We start from the raw sequence: 20,035 nt of genomic DNA, 5'->3' as shown, positions 1-20,035 counted from the left end.
AGACATGGCAATTCCATCAATCTCAGTCTAACACAGTCTGGTACCATGGTTAGTCCTTATCTCGTGGTGTTTGTCTGGTACCCCCACAATTTACAACCTGGGAATGTATGTGCTAAGGCTCTGAGAATCGCTGATAGTCTTTGTCCAGAAACCATAAACTCAAATTCATCTTATACAGGCAGTCCCGACTTGCGGACAACCCGTACTTAAGAACCAAGGTCCACAGTTCTCTTAAATGTACCGTCAGCTTCCAGCAGCCGGTACATCACCGACTTACAGACGTCCGACTTACGGACAACCCGTACTTACGAACCGAGGTCCACAGTTCTCTTAAATGTACCGACAGCCTCCAGCTGCCGGTACATTTGGGAGAACTGTGGCTGCAGCGGCCTGTGTCCCTTCAAATCCCCGCTGCTCTCCCTGTCTGTGTTGGCGGGGACACAGACCGCTGCATTCCTCCACTGTCCCCCGTACCTCTGCTGCTGTCCCGGCCGTCAGCGGTCGGACAGGGGGAGCGGTCCGTCAACTCCCCCTGTCCGACCACTGCTTCTCTGCCCCGCCCCCCTGCCTCCTCTTTATCTGCAGGCTGGGAGCCATATCCAGCCCGCTATTGGATATTGTAAAATGCAATAACCAATAGCAGGCTGGCTATTGCACCCGGCCACTGCCTGCTATCAATCAGCATGAGAGGACCTGATAGAGAACTTTCTCCTTCAGTACCCTCCTCTTCTGATTGGCAGTGGGCAGATGCAATAGCCAGCCTGCTATTGTTTATTGCAATTTGAAATATCAAATAACAGGCTGGCTATTGCTCCCAGCATTAAAGGAGAACTATGGGGTCAGTGTTTTCCCCCATAGTTCTCCTTAGGGTAACGGGAGGACACAAACTAGCATCCTCCTGTTACCCTTAGCTCAGTATACCGCGAGCTACAGCTCGCGGTATACTGAGACGCCGTAGCGGATCCCAACGTCGAGATCCGCCCAGCTGCGTGAGTGACAGCTGGCTCTGCCTATCTAGAGGCAGAGCCAGCTGTACCCGCCCCCTCCCCGTCCGTTCCGCCAGTCAGCGCTGGCATATCGGTGCGGGGAGAGGGGAATCCAGCCCCTCCTCCTGTCACGGCAGAGAGCCGTGACAGGATCGAGAGGTGAGCGAACCCGGTATGTGTTCGCTCACCTCCCGATCTACTGAGCCGACCTGTGACAGTCTCATTGTCACAGGTCGGCTAGAACTATGAGGTGAGTGGAAATCACTCATCTCATAGTTCTCCTTTTAAAGTAAAAAAAAAAAAAATAGATAAAAAAAGTTAAATAAAAATGCAAATAAAAAACAAAGTTTATAAAATAAAATTAAAAATAGAAAAACTTTTTTTGGTGTGTCATTTTATATAAAAGTTTTTTTAAATTATATTATAATCTTCTGAACAACGGGAACAGACAGCAAAACAAACGTGACCCTTCCCTATGCTATCCAAAACGAAAAAGAAATGTTTTGGCTGGAGTTGCACTTAAAAAATTTACCTGTTCCAACTTACACACAAATTCAACTTGAGTACAAACCTACAGTCCCTATCTTGTATGTAACCCGGGGACTGCCTGTATACTGATAGAATAGACATAACAAAGATGGCTTCCTAGATGCCCGTGTTACATTATGTAGAGTAATATGTATTGGCCTTATAGTTTGAATATCTTCTAGCCCCAAATAGTTCCAGAAACCCCACAGCACGGGTACAATTTTTTTGTTTGCCTGGTGACAGGCTCTAAATATAAGTAAAGAGACTTAGTAGCTCACTTAGACTAATTTGCCTTGCCTTTATTTGGCTAGGCAGTAGCAGTTGGTTTAGATCTTGTTTTTCTTATGGCAATATAGCTTTAACAGTGTAGTACTGCACATTATATATTAGCTTTTATTGTTCACATGATGAGTTTGATGTTATGTAACCAATGTAGAAGAAATTCTTAGTGCCCCTTAACGTCATACCATAACTTTTCCTATATGGCAGCAAACTTTGCTCCTGAGAGTGAGAAGAAGCCACAGTCTGCCCCCGCAGGCCCAGCCAGACCATATAAGAAATTTTCCTTTGATGGTAAGTAAATGCATCCAGATGTGTGTGCTGAATATAGTAATGAGATAACTGAGTTCTTAATTTGACTTTCCCCTCTGCTTTTTATTGCTGGTCAGAGGATGCCCAGGACGCAGATACTTTATTACGTAAGACATTCCTATATTTTTGAAAAAATATTAAAATAAAAATTGGGGTCACACGCCTGTTTGGGGGGCACTTTTTTTTTTCTTGCCACGTGTGCAAAAGGAGCTGGCTACTGCTATGCTCCCGTGCTGCTCATGCGGCTGCCGGCTGAATGTGTCAGATGGCACAGACGGAAAGGGGCGGGACACCTCTTCCCATGTGCAACGTCGGACACATGAGCACTGCGGGAGGATAGGACGCCGGCACCTCTAGAACGCACTGGAATGCGTTCAGGGGCGGGAGGGGGCGTAGAGTTGCAACGCAGCCATGTCCCCCGCCCACAGTTTGATCGCGCGCACCCGGAACGCAGGCACATTAGTGCCTGCATTCCGGTCCAGTGTGATCTGCAAAAATAGTGCTTGCAGCATTTTTGCAGATAGCACTGGACCGGAACGCAGGCACTAATGTGCCTGGGTTCCGGGTGCAGGCGATCGCACTGTGGGTGAGGGGCCTGGCTGCGGTGCCATTGACTTCAATGCACCGCCACGCCCCTGAACGCAGGTGTTTTTTCGTTGGTAGATATCATTGAGCTCGTCATTTGAAAAATTGTGGGCGCCCCTGTCCTAGTTCAACTTCCAGAAACCTACAATCCAAGTTAGAGAGCCCTTATAATGGGTTATCAGGTCTGTAATGAATTTTCAGGTTTAGGGATGCATCCAGCCAGTTAATACTGGGACAGGCTAATAAGGCAAATTGAAAACTGTCAGTGCAGCTATTTGTTCATGAGTTATCATACAGGAACACGTTTAATGATACAGTACATTGAATGATACATTTGTTATCAGTGGTGCCATCCTTATTGCCTTGTTAAAGTTGTCTGGGCAAGAGTTTTAAAAACAAAAGACTATTGACCATTGTTGATTGTGGTCTCACTGCACCAGGTCTTTTCCCCAAACCATGGCATTGTTTTCTCTGGTTAGAGGGACCCCCTTGATGACTGGTCATCTAATGACTGATTGGGGAATAACAAAGCAGCAGGAGAGGTTTAGAAAGCACATAAATGGGGAGATCATTACACTACAGCTTTCTCTCCAGTAAGGAGAACAGTGAGCAGCACAGTAGTGACATCACCAGATCTCATTTCGGATCTACTGAGAACAGCTACAGACATACAGTCCATTAGATCCCACACTGCAGATATACAGCTTGGAGAATTAAATCTCCAGACAGCTGATTAACTGCTCCTTAATGCCCAGGGGACTGGAGTAAAGCAACTTTACTTACCTGATTCCTGCTCATTGCTTACCTCTCTCTCTTCCCCTCCGGGCTGGTGGAATGTCCCTTGGCACCCTCACATCTAATGCTGGTCTATGGGACCAGCATTATGCGTGATGATGCCAGCCATCCTAAGGCCCCGTTCACATTGAGCGGTTCGCAAATTGCGCGACACACGCGATTTGCATTTTGCGCGAATCGCACGATATTGCGCAAATGCTTGCATTGAGCAAGCTTGAATCGCGGCTAAACAGGACAGGAATGGGCGTGAAGGCACATTCATATGTGAGGACGCACTCAGCTTCTCTTCTAGGGGAATTTATGCCAAAATGTAAACTGTGAAAAGTAAACTGCAAGAGTAGATATTTGGTCTGCACGGAAACGGGCTTGAAGGCAGAGTCATATGTCAGGACGAGCTCTACTTTTCTTCTGGAGGAATTTATGACAAAAGTAAAACAATTTTTTAGAGGAATGCTTTGGCACAATTAACATTTCTAATAATTCCCTATAATATAGCAAAGTTATAGTCCGCTTTAATGTGAACCCGCATAGTAGCAGGTTTGCTTTATAGGAGGGCAGCATCAGCAGGATTACAGTACCATCCACTTGTTCCGCTGCCCGTTGATCAGTGTTGTTGAGACTTCTTCTTGTACACTAAACCTATTACTTTGCCAAGTATCGGTTCACTTTAACCTAACCCCAAGGCTACCCTTCAACCATAATGCTTACATCACCTTAAATTTAACACTCACTTTTTTTCCCCCCTAAGTTTAAAGTGTATTTCCACTTTTACAGTAACATTTGAGAAAACATCAATATATGTATGTTATGTGTTCCCATTCACACAGCAAAATGAAAAATATAAAAGAAAACAAAATCTTTACCTTTTTAGACTTTTAGATGTTTTGTTGCAGCAGGCAAAATGGCTGAATGCCGGTTTTTCTGAATACAGTGATCTGTCCTTATACAAAGAAATTTGAGGATTCTGTTTCTCTCATTAACATACAAGCTAGGGTTGTAATCCTTTAAACCTTTGTTAGTACAGGCACTGTTCAAATCTACTATACAAATTATAATGAACATACCCCTACTAACATTAAAAAGGAGAAGCAAGTAGACATGTTAACCCTTAAGAAGACAAGAAACCCTAATCCACCTTATGCTATGTGAATGGGAACATGTAAAAAATACAAAATAGGTGTAATCCCAATTTGGCGGTGAATGTGGAAATACACTATTGGGACTAAATCCTCCCTGTACTGTATCAAAAAGAAGCACCTTTGCAATGCTAGTACCAAAACTAACCGATTTGAACATTTATTGTGAGATAGTATCTTTTAAATGCATATTTTATTCATATGATTTACAATGAATTAAAGAATTATGAGCCTTAGTTACACTAAAGCTGGCCATACACCTATAGATTATCTGCAGAGTTTCTATGGTCAGATGGAAAAAGTGCAACAGATTCATCTACGCTATGTGTATCTAAGGACACATGCAGATCTATTTAGTATGACAGTGCAAAGCACAGTGATGATGTGCTAATCATTTGAGTTGATAGGGTGGTAATTCCATCACTGTTCTTTCATGGGTTCATATAATTTGTCGTTTTGTTTTGTTTTTTATGTATGTTCTCTTTTTTTGGATTAAAGCTCTAAATGACCCATTTGAAGGTCTTTTGTCTGATGAAGATACTGGACTTCATAAGAAGTCAAAAGCTGCACGTGCCAAATCCGAATCTACCCCAGTAAAAACGGAACCTGTATCAGCAAAGACCAACGGTAAGGAATTTGCAGAATTAATAACGTAGCAGGGGAACTACCAAACCCTGTTTAGGAAACCTTTTTCTATCTGCCTGTTGCATGTAATTTCCCTAGGAATGATTTCCTGTTTATCTGCCTCTGTGATAACGCATAAGGATAATGCAAAATGACAATATAAAAGCAAAAGATTTCCAAAGTGACTTTTTCTGTTTAAATGTAGGAAATAAATGAAAAGACTGATACAGAAAGATAAGCATAGCCAATATTGACTCTCTGACACATATTAAAGTTGAACGCTAGGGAAAATACACAAAGGAAATGCCTGTATAGGGGCTCGTTTACCTGCCAAGGGATATGTATGTCTGTTTGTACTCACAGGTCTTTGTGGCACAACTGGCGACCTTTTCCTCCATCCTCTTAGGACACTAGTAGAAAAAATATTTGTATGTGTCCCTTAATAGACAAAGAATAATTATTTTTGGAAAGGAAAAACTCTGCAAGTAAGCGTGTGACTGGACAGTGAAAGTAGAAGCAGTAGACTAATGAGCGAGCGGGAAATGGCAGCAATTTAAAAACGGGCAGCTCACCCCTCTGTCAACTTGCTATCTTCTAATAACAGCATGTTTGTTGGTAGCATATGAGAACTGCAGCACTTGTCGAACTGCCTAACATGTTGTGTGTGAATAACTATAAATCCTTTTTTTTTCTTCATATTACAAATTTAAGAACATAAACTTCCTAGTTAGCAGGATAACCACTCCAAAACTCTTATTTCAAATTCCAGACAACATTTGGAACGTCGGGTGCTGACCATGCCAGCTCATCTCAGATCCAAAAGCTCTGTAAAAGAACAGATGGTCACATTTCCATTATCATCACTCGGCAAAGATTTATTGTAAAATAAAATATTCCAAACAAGTCCGTGTTGCGATCCCCAACTATACGCCACCCTCTAAATGTTTCACTCACCAGGGCTTCATCATAGAGTTCTCTAGGTGAAACACGTTAGAGGGCAGTGTTTAGGTAAGGTTTGCAACATGGACTTGTTAAGGGATGTTCAGATTAGACATGTGCGATTCGTTTCGTTCCGAATCGAAATTCGGACGAATTTTCGGAAATTCGGACATTCGGATGTATCCGAATTCCGAATTACAGACATAACGAATGCAAACGAATCCGAATTTCCATTTCTGAAATTCGGTAGCGTTAGTACGAACGTTCGTTTCGTTTTCTGTTCTTATTCGTTTCTTATTCGTTTCGTTCGTTGGAGCAAAGTGACATTAGAGAAGGAGAAAAATATTTTTCCCCCCTCAAATGTCACGAACGAACGAATAAGAAACTAATAAGAAACTAATAAGAACAGAAAACGAAACGAACGTTCGACCTACCGCTACCGAATTTCGTCCGAATTCCGAATCCGAATTGACGAATCCGAATTGACTCAGCAAATAATGTGGAATTGTTCAAGAAACTTTTGGACGATTTCTTAAGGGACCGTAATATACAGGGGTACGGGTACTCCTAGAATGAGATCCTAATAGGTTGGACTTGATGGACTAATGTCTTTATTCAACCTCAAATACTATGTAACTATGTAACTTTCACACCCGAATCCCGAAAAACGAAATAACACAAATCCGAATTTAAAACGAAACGAAACAAATTTTTTGGCAGTGCACATGTCTAGTTCAGATATCAAATACTCTACTTGGTACAAGTACAGATACTTTTCCAGCTCCAGGACTAGACTAGAGAAAAATTTAGGAGGCAGCTGTCATTATTAAGGAGCATACAGAGCTCCTGGGATTTGTGCATCCCCATTGTAATGCATTATTTTTGTTGTTATAAATATATATAAAGAGATGCACCGATACCATATTTCCCAAAGTACAAGTACTGATACTTGTCCGAGTACTCACAGATACAAGTACTGATACATTTTTGTTTATTGTCATGTGACAGTTTTTCTAAAACAATACAGACTAATGATTTCAGGACAGTGGTGGAGCCCAAGAGCCAGGTCCCAGCTGCAACCCTCGTGAAAATGCCAAGTATCGGCAATGGTATCTGAACATCACTACATCGTGTTGATTTTATATAAACCTTTAATGATTGATGATTCAGGAGATGCAAGTGTCTGTTCTTTTGACAACACTGAGTGGCCAGATTATTATGACCACCTGACGTTTGTAGGCAAATTTAGCTATGATTTCACACTGAAGTTGCTAGAGGGCCAGATCTTGCCAGGAAAGGGGTCTAAACACCTGGTCTTGAAGTGGTTAATATGTGTGGAACAACGTCTGAATAGCACAACATGCCAAAGTATCGTTGCTGATCAAGTTCATCCTATCATGTTGATGGCGTATCCCAATGGAGATGGCTTCTTCCAACAAGACAATGCGCCATGCCACAGTGCTCGTATTGTGCAGTACTGGTTTCAAGAACATGAGGGAGGCTTTACCTTGCTTAGGTGGCCCCCACAATCACCAGATCTCAATCCAATTAAGCATTTGTTGGAACGAAGTTGAAAGAGCCATCAGGCAGCTGGTTCCACAACCATCAAATCTCACAGAACTGGACAGTGCTACTCATCAGGCATGGTGTCAGATTCTTCGCATCACCTTTCAACATCTCGTGGAGTCAATGCCAAGAAGAATCGCCGCAGTATTGAAGGAAAAAGGTGGCCCAACGAAGTACTGATGCGGTGGTCATAATAATCTGGCCACTCAGTGTGTGTGTGTATATATGTGTGTGTGTGTGTATCTATCTATCTATCTATCGATGGATACAGATAGATTTTTTTTTATTTTTTTTTAGTATATATAATTCTAATGATGGGTGTTATTTGGCAATATTTGTCATTCTTTCTTGTGTTTTGAATGACATTATGCAGACCCGCCAGTCATTAGCCCAACAAGAACCCAAGCCAGACCTCACCCAGTGACTCGAAAGAAGGATGATCTGAACTTTGAAGAGGATGCAGATGATCTCATGGATGCTTTGGGATTTGGTGATGGACCACAAAGTTCTCGGACAGTAGAAAGGTAAGAATAAGGGGAAGTCATACATTAGAAATGCAGGACCAAAAAAAGGACTAAGCCTTCAAACACTGGCGTAGTTTCCCCTGATGCACATTTTCTTGTTTAAATAAACTCAACAGTTAGAAGACGCAGAGGCCAATACTGCATGTGAACAGTGCTCCAGTGCAGGAATGCCAGGCAGCCATCAGAATGCTGTCTGCATTTTTGATCTGGAACACTATTTAGCAAATTGATGGGTTCGGGGTTCAGATTATGTAGTGTCTTTAAAAGCAGGTGAGGTGAGTAATGCAACAGAGGAAATTAAAACATCTTAGGTAATTACTACTTTATTATTTCTCTATAGCCTAAAATATAGAAGGGGGCCTGTGTTGTCATGGTCCTATTGCTATAAGGTACCTGCTTGGGTATCTGGTGTGCAGAGATGGTTTCTCTGAAGATGGGTGGGGGCACACGTTTATATTTTTTAAATACTGCAGATCTGTAAATTCTAAACCTGAGAACATGCATAGTTTTCCATACTTAATGCAGAGAAAATTTTTGATTTTGTACTCATCTCCTAATTGCCTTTTTATGGCTGACAATTGATCTTTTGTGTATTTCTACCAATATGAAGTTTTTTTTAAAGTGCATTCCATTAAAGCTGAAGTAATGTGACGCAAATAAACATTTCTAGAGTTAGGGATTTTTGTCAGAAGAGACATGCAAAGGCTCTTCCACCCAAAAAAAAATCTTCCTCTCTCCACCAGCCGGGGAGGATGTAACTCCTGTGTGCATGCACACTGTTACTCTTGTGAAAAGGGGGAAACCCCACCCTTTACGTAGCAGTTTACTACTGCTTTAAATGCTGGTATTGTAAAGGACAACGTGCCCTCTCTTTGTGCCAGAGATACCCTCTGCATCTGTCTGCTGGTCCTGTTCCGAATTGAATGGAAGCCAGTACAATCTAACCTACTTCCTGTGAGCCCAAGCTGTCACTGACACACCCTCTGTGGGTGCGTCATCATGCATCCTAAGCTCACAGTACTCCTGGACTGAGCAGTACTCGCACTTCATTATGCGAGTGTCTCTCAGTCTATATGCAAGGGCTCTCTGCTCCTGGAGTAGAAGGATAGCCTGACATGTCATCAGTCTGGTTAAAAGCCTGCAAGATTAAAAGTACATATACAGCAATTTAAATGAATAAAAATGGCTTTGTGGAGCGAATTGGGAGAACAAGAAGTGGTGGTGGGGGGGATAGGCTCGAGCTCTGGTTTGATTGTGTTAGGCAGTAAAATAGGATTTTTTTAAATTTCCCAGCTCTATTCTGAAGCCTGCACGATCCAAACTGGATGAACTATTAGGAAGGGGAACTTCACCTAAGCTGCTGGAGAGGCCTGCCACTGGTGACAAAAAAGAATTCAAATTGGATCCCAAGTACCAGAATATGCCAGGTGAGCCATGCTCCTTTTTTGTTTTTGTTGTTATATGATGCACTAGAACAGAGTGTAATTAGGGCTTTATATTTGACAGAAAAAGAGAATCCACTGAGCGATGAAGACTTTGCTTTTGGTTCCTACCAACCCACAATAGCCATGAGCCCTGAAGGACGCCCATCTCGCCGTTCATCAGTCAGGTACTATAAATACCGTAGAAAGTCTCAAGCGCACTCAGATGGAAGGGGACAGGTAGTGTAGCTAGTGGTGTGCGCCAGAGCCGTAGCTAGGTCATTTTGTTCCCGAGGCAAGAACAGAAAAGAGGAGGGACCCCCCCAAGACTCCCCCCGGGCCAGCTTCAGCACTCCATTTCTCATTGGATCCCCGCGCTGCCTCTGCCTATACAGACGGGGAGAGCAGCGGGGATCCGAGGAGAAGCTGGAGCCTGTGCCGCTCCTCTTTCCCCTGCCAAGCCCCGGCTGTGTTGGCTCGCCATGGCAACAGGGGCGAGGGGGTGATGCGAGTGAAGCACTCGCCTCATGTTAGCTATGGCCCTGGTGTGCGGCTCCAAGTAAGCAGGTACAGGTATACTGTGTGGTAACTGTAAGAAAGAGATAAAACACAAGAGCACCACCACCTAGCACAATAAATGGGGGATATGAAAATATGACAGAAAAATTAAATGGCACACAGGGTGCTGGTGTAAAAGCTCAAAACAACAAATTGTCCGTGAAGACGACTCCGTCAGTGTCCAGAGGTAGAATTACATATTCAATGGAGAAGGCAGCTTATCTGGCAATAAAACACAAATGACGACCAGTACACCGTACGTGGGAAACTGTGACAGTATTGGAAATAGGAGTAAGAGAAGAAATGCACTCACACTGGTATGTCTTGGGGAGGAAAAGACCATCAATACTGCTGAGGCACTCATCTGGTGGTCTGTAATCTTATGGAGAGCTGTAACTTCAGGTGCTGTCAGCAGGATACAGTGGCAGTAGTAGGTATGTAGAACCTCAGCCAGGCCTCAGGAAGGAGAGCATTACAGTGCCCATTTGCAGCGATGTTCAAACTGAGAGTGTCCAAGCAGAGTGGTAACTGGCCAGCAGGGAATCTGGTGGACTGGAGAGCTTCAGGTAGCTCACAGGATGCAGTGGTGTCAATGCTCAGTGAGAAGGGAGCCAGCTCACAGAAGGTCACAAGAAGCACAAGCAGAGTGGGAAGGTAGATGCTGGTTATGTTGATTAGTGGCTCAGTATGAGGTAGGGCAATGGCAACGCGTTTCGAGGATACAACCTCTTTTTCAAGCTAGGGGTAGGAGTGAAGATCAGTCCAATGACATCTGACCCAATGATGTCATCACTGCATCTCTTTTCTTCTCTTTGCAATGCAGGCTCCTCGTGGCTGGTGAGGGGGCATAGCTCACTGATAACATCACAGTACCTTCCTCAGTACTCCTCTGGAGAGCTCTCAGCCCTTATGCAAGCAGTGGAGTATACAGTGTCAGTTCGGAGAGGTAGATGTGCCTAGGCAGACTGCATGTAGACTGCCCTGTGTAATACCTACATGTGATGCTGAGCCTCCATGATTTAAAGAACTACAATACAATACATTGAAAGGGGCAGGCCAGGTACAGTTGGGCTAGTGGTAGTTGATGCTGGATGTCCTCCAGCCAGGAAATGAGGCAGACTCTGCTGCAGCTTCTAATGCACATGGTGAGAAGCTTGGTGTGTAGCAAAATCAGAGAAAGCTAATTCAGTCCAGGAGAGGCGGCTGTACAACTGTGCAGGACTGAAGGTAAGGCTGGAGTTCAGCTTTAATAACTTTATTAAACAATTTGCCATGAGTACGGGGCTACACATCACAAAGAGGCGTGTAGGGGATGTTTCAGTGACAGTTTTGCATGGGCTTGGTTCACACCAAGCCTCCACATATCACTAGCTATGAGGTGTTACCAACCAATGGCCAATGGCAAACCCATGCAAAAGGCAAATCTTATTGGTTGCTGCATTTAATGAGTCTGTTGGGGCTCCTTTTATCTCTGCATTTTTTCTTTTGATTAACAAACAGATTTTCTGGCGATGGGAATGAAAACTTGAAATCTGAGGCAAGGTCGCTCACTACCACCCCAGTTGCTCGCAGTCCAGCTCATGGTGCAATGACTGGGGCTGATTGGTTGGGACTTAAAGATGATGATGTACCAGATCTGTCTCCTTCAATTCCTTTAAAAGAACCACCCCAGGCTTCCGTTGCAACACTACGATCTGCTGGACGTCCTCCACCTGGAATAAAAACGGATATTATAACCTCTCCTCAGCCAAGAACCAGCCAGACTACACCCCAGTCAAAGGCCAATCAGGCTACACCACCGCCAAGAGCCATTGAGACTACGCCTGTGCCAAGAGTTGGTGAGCCAACACCTCAGCCAAGGGGCACCAGTTCTGAGACTCCTACTGTCCCCCAAGAGGAAGATGAGTGGCTGCTTTCTGCCTTGGCTCGTAAGAAAGCCCAGAAGCAAGAGAAGGTAGAAGAACAAACAGGGCAGACTCAAAATGGACTAAAAGAGGATTCTGGAAGGGGGTTAGTATTCTTACCATATACATAAATGAAAGTATGTCTAAAGCCAAAAGTTTAAAAAGGGAGTTAAAATCTTTTTTTTTTTTTTACCATCTGTGTCCCATTAGGGAGATTTCCCTCCATTTTCTGTCCCATGGACAAAAAAGAAAGTGCGGTGAGATCAAAAGGGGAGGGAAATCCATTCAGGGATGAGTCATTTCCAGTTAAGGATTCAACTTAAGTCCCTCTGTGATAGTAGAAATAAAGTTAAGTTAAAAAAAGTTTACAAAAAATGTAAAGTGGTGGGGCCACACACATACAAATATAAAGGTATACCGAGGACGTACATAAGCAACAACTGTGCAACACATATTGGGTATTGCTGTTCATACCAGAGTGATGGGAATGATTCTAGGGTCGTTGTTTTCAATTACAGTGGACCTTTACCCCCTTCACTATAAATCATATCAGCATGCACCTCTGCATTAGGGCCCATTTACAGTACATCTATGCACTAACTTGGGTTATGGCAGTCCATTTATTTTTATTGGGCTGCCAATGCACCCCAGCATGGGAAAAAAATGACTCAGCCCTTTTTTTGTAAAATACTACTGTATATTGTTGTGTGCTGCAATGCAGACGCATTGCCTTAGTGCATAGGGGTGCCATTCAAAATGAAAAGTACAGCAAAACACCAACACACGTTATGTGCTTTACCACAACACAGAAATGAGAATAAACTCTTAGGCCCTTTTCACAGGGGTGGTCCGATCGAGTCCACCTGTCAGTTTTGCTGGCCAACCCGATCAGATGCCTAATGCTAGTCTATGGGCAGCTGAGTCTAACCGATTCCAGCCAGGTCTGGAAAAACAAATGGAACAGTGTTCGTTTCAACAGATCTGATTTGGGTTAATCTGATGTAAAGGGACACATGTCCGTTTACATCCGATTCCCCATGGGGTCCAGTCATTTCAGTTTGACGGACACGGATTTAACAGCGGTGATATCTGATCCATACCGCTCCAATCTGGAGGGGATCCATTCACGGAATGTGAAAGGGGCCTAAGAAATCAACAGCAGAATTGAATATGTGTGTTGTGTAATGATTATGTAAAATTTGTTGCAACTTCTCTTTTCAGAGCCCCAGTTGTATCAGTAAGTACTGCTCAGCAGTATGGTCCTAGCAGCACAGTTAGAGGTGACGTACCAGCTACAACAGAAGTATCTCGGTGTGTATTACTGTGTGTATTTGTTTTTACTAAGCTATTAATCTTCACCATGTAAACTCATTTTTTCATGTTCACTTCTCTACATAGGAGCCCTCTACCTTGGGAAAGTCCTAGAAAAGTAACTCCTTCCGGGAATTCTTCCACTAATCCTGCAATTCCAAAACAGAAGGGAAATCGTGAGACAGGTACACTTCTTTATCCTAAAGAAGCTAAAGGGCCAGGAGATTCAACTTGCTTTTCGATCTACGTCACATTTATATAAATTATTTTTGTGAGCTTTTCAGAATAACAATGTCAATTTCCTGTTGGTTATGCCACATCTGCCAACTGCCTCAGGAAAGCCTCGATCCAAGCAATTCCATGAAACACATTGTGAAATAAAATACAGTGTTAAAACCCAACTAAACGCTTTTAATGTATTGCTGTAATGCAATCGGGCTGCATGTATAGTAATAAATGTGCTTCTTTTTTTATACTGCTAAGTGCTGCAGCAATAGTTAAACCTGTGGACCCCACCTCTCTCACATCCAGATCTGCTGCAATCGGACATACCCGACTAAACACTGCTGTATTTAACATTGTTCCCAGTCTCAGCAGAGCTGTTGATTTCAGCAGTGTTAAGAGGAAGTTGGGTAAGAACAGCAATCTGACTCTTCTAGTGCTGCCAGCACAATGTTTTTTAACATAGTCCACATTCCCACCTAGGCGTACCAGGAACAAGTGTTGTGTTCTCATGCATTCGTGCGTGTTTCGTTCCCATGTTTGGCGCTAAGGATGCACCGATACCGTTTTTTCAGTACCGATATTTTTTTTATTGGTACTCGCCGAAACCAAATACCGATACCGGAAGTCCCATTAAGGAAGTCAGGTGGCGTGCAATGACTCGCCACCTGGCTTCCTGATTAGCTGGGCAGCGTGTAAAGACTCACCACCTGGCTTCCCGATTAGCACGGAAGCTGCCTCCATGCTACCTCATCACCAGGTGATGTAGAAGAATGAGACCAGCTTCTCTACCAATCAGGAAGCCAGGCAGCAAGTCATTACACGGCACCCGACTTCCTGATTGACCAGGAAGCCGGTTCCAGCCCCCTTGTCACCAGGTGACGAGGAAGCATGAAGCCGGCTTTCTGGCAAATCGGGAAGCCTGGGGGCGTGTAATGACTCGCCGTCCGGCTTCCTGTTTGGCCAGCTTTCCGACCAATCGGGAAGCTAGGCGGTGATTCATTACATAGTCCACATTCACAGCTAGGTGTACCAGGAACAAGTGTCGTGTTACACCAAGTGATGAGGGAGCATGGAGCCGGCTTCCCGGCCAATCAGGAAGCCAGGCAGCATGTAGTGACTCGCTGCCCGGCTTACTAAAACTACTCGCCCAAATACTGGGTATCGAGTATCGGTATCAGTGCAACCCTATTTTCTGCATGTACACATTGGTTTTAGTGCGTTCCTGCACACGAAACAAACATGGGAATGTAGTGCATGTAGCCAAATCTGCTAATTTGCCCGGCCATGTTTGAGGTGCCATTAACTGGTAATGGCATAGAAAGCATGTTTCGCGAACAAGCGTCAAAGTGCACATTTTTGTGCGTGTTTGCCACGTGTTCACGGAACGCTCAGGTATGAATGGGAGCTTATTGCAGTACTCAGCAGATAGAAAAGAGGCATAGTCACTACTGTATTTGCATGCTGACTGCATATGGCACTTTAACACATCTATACGATTAAAATACTGATACTAGGGATAGTTATTCCGTTTTAGAAATATATTTGATCTAACTTGTGATATGTTTAGTAATCTATGCATTCTTTTTTTATAGTTTCTTTAGCTGGACCTTCAGATTTTCGCAGAGACCAAATTCAGGTGTGTCCACATTGTACTTTTATTTTTGCTGGTTTTGAAGGTTTTTTGTTATTGAAGCTTGGACAGAATTTTTGTTGTCGCACACTTCAGCTTAAAAATGTCAGTCTGAAGAGTATTGTGCATAGGAAACATTTACAAAGCTTTCAGTCAGCTTCGAGCAGCTTTCTTGAAGCACCAATATGTCGATCTTAAACATTGATATCACTGGCTATCTCGTTAGAAAAGCTCAGAGATCAGTGGGACCTCACGTCACAGAAGTGACTTGTTGTGGAAGTTTGGCTTCACATGTATTTGCAAATACATGCAACAAAAACCTCAATTTTTACCAACTTCGCAACTGGAGCAATTTTTACATTTTTGCACACACTTGTTAAAATCTGATTTTATGGCTAGACTGCTTCAAACCCCCCAGGCAATTATTTATTTTCTGAACGCATTAGCCCTGTAGAATGAAAACTACAGTCGAAATGTTTATGTTGCATGTTATTTGCACAAATGTTTATCAAATGAATTCTTTTAGCGAAGCAAATACACTTCAATGGGCAGAATGTATTAAAACTGGAGCAGCTGTGCATGGCAACTAATCATCTACTCTCTTCATTTTCAAAGCATAACTGAACAAGCAGACGATACAAGCTGATTGGTTGCCATTTGCAACTGCTCCAGATTCTCTCTGCTCTAGTCTCAATAAATTCCCTTCAATTAATTTTAGTGCACACAACACAATATATACCCATTTTTCTGTAAAATCTAACAGATTGGGTTTGCGTTAACAAATTGTTGAGTGCGTTTGTCGTTTGTTTTGCTTTTTATTTACTCGACGTGACCCCGTCTCTTATATTTTACCAACAAATTGGGTAATAATAAATGTTTTATCATTTAATATAGGGGAAACTGTTTTTTTTAATAACATTTCGGTAATTTTTCCTTTAATATAGTAAAAAAATAAAAACCCCAGTGGTGAATAAATACCACCAAAAGAAAGCTCTATCTGTCCCCAAAAAAGGGTATAAAATTCATTTCAGTACAGCGGTGCATGACGGAATAAATGTCAGTCAAAGTACCGCAGCGCTGAATACTGAAAAATGGCCTGGATGGGAAGGGGGTTTAACACCGCGGATGTCAACTGGTTAAAGACTCAAATGGCCTTGTTCTTCTGAAGAACCCAGCAATACTGCTTAGACAAATTACTCTTTTCTGTCTTTTTGCAGCTTGTTCCTGCCGTGTCCAAAGCACTAGACAAGGACTCCCAAAGGGAGATGCTGCAGTTACAGAGCAGGATATTGGATCTGGAGGCCCAGGTATTAATTCAGGTGTAAATTCACAATTTTGTGTATTTCTAGAAGAAGGAGGGCTAACATATTTTTTTCTATTGATTACAGATCAGAAAGCTTCAGCTACAGAAGGACCAGCAAAATATGTTGTTAGAAACACTACAACAAAGACACAAAGAAGATCTTGAGCTCATAGAGAATGCACAAAGGTATAGCACAAGAAACGAATGGCCTTATCCACAAAACTATGCACGCTGTAAAGTGTAGAAACCAACAGCAACCAATCAGAGCTCACATTGCTGAGATCAAACCTCCACAAGATTCAATGTGATAGGTTGCGATGTGTACTGCACTTTGCTCCTAGCACGTTTATTGAATAAGTCTTTGATATTTAAGGGGAACTAGAATGGTTTGTGGTCTATTTTTAATTTGTTTTTAAACTGATTGAGATATACAGTAGTACAGATCTGGTCCAGAAAATGGTGCTCGCAGTTCCAGTGCATTCCAGACCAGACAAAATGAGACATGCAGTATTTTTTTGTTCTGGAACGGACTGCGCTGGTGTGAACAGAGGCAAGAAATGGCATAGGTATCCATTAGGATGCATTTTGGGTCCGGAAACAGTCTGGTCTGGAGATGATCTGGATGTGGTGTGAATGGGCCCTCAATGTTGACGATTAATACTTCCATGTTTCAGATAATTTTCTTACATTGTTACATTTTTGCACCCATTATATGCAGAAATCGCTTGAAGCTAGTAGAGGATTCTGCCCGTCAAAGGGAGGAACGCATACAGAAAGAGAACCAGGAGCTTTCTTTACAATACCTTGCCCGCTGCCAGAGTGCAGAAAGTGAGAAAGCTGAACTATTCGCTCAGTATCAGCGTAAGCTGACAGAGTTCCAGCAGGAGAAGGACAAAGAGATAGAACGTATCAGGGAGCTGCAGAGGTGAGTAGCCAGGCTTGGAATTATCTGTTTCCTATCTGGTGTGATACTTATCAGCATGGTTTGATATGTCCTCCTTCCTGCAGGCTGTCTGTCCAGGAAATGTGCAAAGACCACGAAGAGCAGCTGCAGCGACTAAAACGGCTGAAAGAGCAGGAAATTGATGCAGTGACCAGCGCTTCATCACAGACGAGGTTAACTGGTGCTGCTTCTTGACAAATCTTGTGCAGAATTGCACTTTCACTTCTCATGCTGGTTGTGTTCTTCTTTAGATAAGGGGTATAGCCAGTCTCTTCTGGACCCTAATGTAAAATGACAAGGCCTCATTGTTAACATTTACCTCACACCAAGGTGCCTCACACAGTGTGATTAACTTGTTGAGTGTCTGACATACCAAGCTATCCACTAGAAAAGACGTGTTAACTCCCCAAATATACAAAACTTACCTCCTCCGGTAGCTTCATTTCCCAATAGTTTCCTTCAGTTGGCTGTTCGTGACTTCACATTGACAATGCCAGTGGATGTTCTAGTAGTCCTAGTAAGCCTTAGTATTCAAGGTACTTGGAGAGTAGCTATCTAGCTCTACAATGTAAAACTGCAAGCCATTCTGTGCTCATTGACCTATCAATAACTTGCATACATGAGTCACAGACACTTGGTTACTAAAGGCCCACTAACATTTGGATATCTGTCTTCTGTGGCTGAAATATGCAAGGCTGCTACCTGATCATTGGTTCACACAGTTTTTTTACTGTTAAAGGAAATTTTATTTGGAAGGTCTTGCAAGCAACAACTATGGTTTGTCTTTCTCAGACCCAGATTCATTTTTCACTACAAGGATTTTGGACCATGCAGCCGCTCTAGGTGTCTGCTATGTTTACCATGAGCAATACGAAATGGGGAAATCCAGCAATCCTTGGTTTTTGCACTATTTTACTAAATAAAGCCCGTAGAAACCATTACTATGATGGTCAATCTTAACCTGACTTCATATTAGTTGCATATGATTAAAGTGTGTGTAAAGCCAACATTTGTTTTGAATAGAATAATGACCCATTAAGACACCTGGCAGTTTTTTACCTGCCTGTTTCCTGCCTCTTGTCCAAGAGACTCAACAAGGGAGATCTCTCTAAAGCAACTGGATACCCCCTATTAGACTTATGACCAAAACGGGTTTACCCATTGAAAGGTTTACCGTAACCTTTTGTTCCTACAACAACTCAAAATTTTGGGTTTGTCATCATGTTCTGTACCGGAAACAGTGGCCCCAGGAGAGGAGGTGAATCTCGCCAGCAGGGATGTATTTTATTGACTTTAGATTGACATTTTAATTTAATAAGTAAGTAAAAATGTTTTTCTTTATGGTAATCACTTTTATGTGGTTTTTCTCAGGTCGTTAAATGGAGTTATTGAACAGATGGAGGCTTTCTCTCATAAGCTGAGCGATCTATCCGTGCGAGTGGAGAACACCCAGATGAACACTTCCCAGGAGATGGAACTTGGAGCACGGCAGAGGGAGGGACAGCTTCGAGGTATACCTTCCATAGATCATATAACCAATATTCACCATACACTGTTATCTGGGAACGTAAAATTCGAATTCCTTTGAAGCATTTCTCAAGGCTTTCATCTTTGCTAGCACAAGCCCAAGTGTCCCTGTTTTCTGATTCAGCACTACAGGAGCGTTTGACACGGCAGCAGAAAGACATGGAAGAGGAACGGAACAGCTTGCGTATGATCATCACCAATATGGAGACTCGCTTGAGTGAGCAGAGTCGCCTGCTGGAACAGGTAGAAATGGCATTTTTGTGTCTGGTCACTATTGTTCTCTTCACTGCTTGTGCTATACATGGGCTTAACAACACTATTTAAACAGGAACGTTGGAGAGTGTCTGCAGAACAGGCCAAAATGGACTCGATACAGCGTTCTCTAGAGGAACAAAAAAGAATAATGACCCAACAAATAGCCCAGGAGAGAGAAGAACTGGAAAATGCAAAGGTTGGAAAATATCTTGTTACCTGGATGATATATATAGTTAGGGATATCTCAATACCAATAATAGTACTAATACTTGCCCTTTCACAACAGTGACAGGTTTTGTTTTCTACAGTATACCTTTAAAGCATCAATCTATCCAGATTCTTTTTTCTACTAGGGACTCTGTTGGTGAAAATTCTGTGCTTGATCCAAAGTAATGCCAAGCTCCAACCATAACCTTTTTTTGTTTTTAATCCTACTTTAGTATCGAGGCATTAGAAATGGCTATGAGGAGTCTTCTGCTTGGTGACCACTTGCTTGGGTGATCTCTCCAACAGGAATATAGACAACAAAACAAACCTGACAAAGGTTCTAACCTTTCTCCCCAATTAAGATTATGCATACTTTTTCCCTGGCGGCCATACAGGAAATTAAGGAAAATCTCCCTAATGGAGATAGAAACAAAAATCTGACCAGGGTTCTATCTCTTGCCAACACTACTCAAGGCT

The 20,035-nt window shown here is 42.8% G+C and overlaps 1 protein-coding gene across 1 annotated transcript in view; it reads left to right on the top strand.

Annotated features, from left to right (window-relative positions):
* The window catches only part of FBF1 (Fas binding factor 1), a 43,778-nt gene that overhangs the window by 10,565 nt on the left and 13,178 nt on the right, over positions 1 to 20,035 (top strand). Inside the window, exons 8-24 of the mRNA XM_018572458.1 lie at positions 2,004 to 2,087; positions 5,120 to 5,248; positions 8,124 to 8,274; positions 9,568 to 9,701; positions 9,787 to 9,883; positions 11,754 to 11,978; positions 12,087 to 12,263; positions 13,379 to 13,468; positions 13,556 to 13,653; positions 15,286 to 15,329; positions 16,541 to 16,630; positions 16,712 to 16,812; positions 17,345 to 17,551; positions 17,635 to 17,742; positions 18,941 to 19,080; positions 19,221 to 19,339; positions 19,425 to 19,547. Of these exons, the coding sequence (XP_018427960.1) occupies positions 2,004 to 2,087; positions 5,120 to 5,248; positions 8,124 to 8,274; positions 9,568 to 9,701; positions 9,787 to 9,883; positions 11,754 to 11,978; positions 12,087 to 12,263; positions 13,379 to 13,468; positions 13,556 to 13,653; positions 15,286 to 15,329; positions 16,541 to 16,630; positions 16,712 to 16,812; positions 17,345 to 17,551; positions 17,635 to 17,742; positions 18,941 to 19,080; positions 19,221 to 19,339; positions 19,425 to 19,547 (2,117 nt within the window). The remainder of the gene's footprint in view (positions 1 to 2,003; positions 2,088 to 5,119; positions 5,249 to 8,123; positions 8,275 to 9,567; positions 9,702 to 9,786; positions 9,884 to 11,753; positions 11,979 to 12,086; positions 12,264 to 13,378; positions 13,469 to 13,555; positions 13,654 to 15,285; positions 15,330 to 16,540; positions 16,631 to 16,711; positions 16,813 to 17,344; positions 17,552 to 17,634; positions 17,743 to 18,940; positions 19,081 to 19,220; positions 19,340 to 19,424; positions 19,548 to 20,035) is intronic.

Source organism: Nanorana parkeri, unplaced genomic scaffold (assembly GCF_000935625.1).
Source record: "Nanorana parkeri isolate BGI_ZX_2015 unplaced genomic scaffold, ASM93562v1 scaffold2040, whole genome shotgun sequence".
Taxonomy (NCBI): domain Eukaryota; kingdom Metazoa; phylum Chordata; class Amphibia; order Anura; family Dicroglossidae; genus Nanorana; species Nanorana parkeri.
The sequence above is the reverse complement of the archived record's forward strand: the minus strand, read 5'-3'. Positions and strand labels throughout refer to the sequence as shown.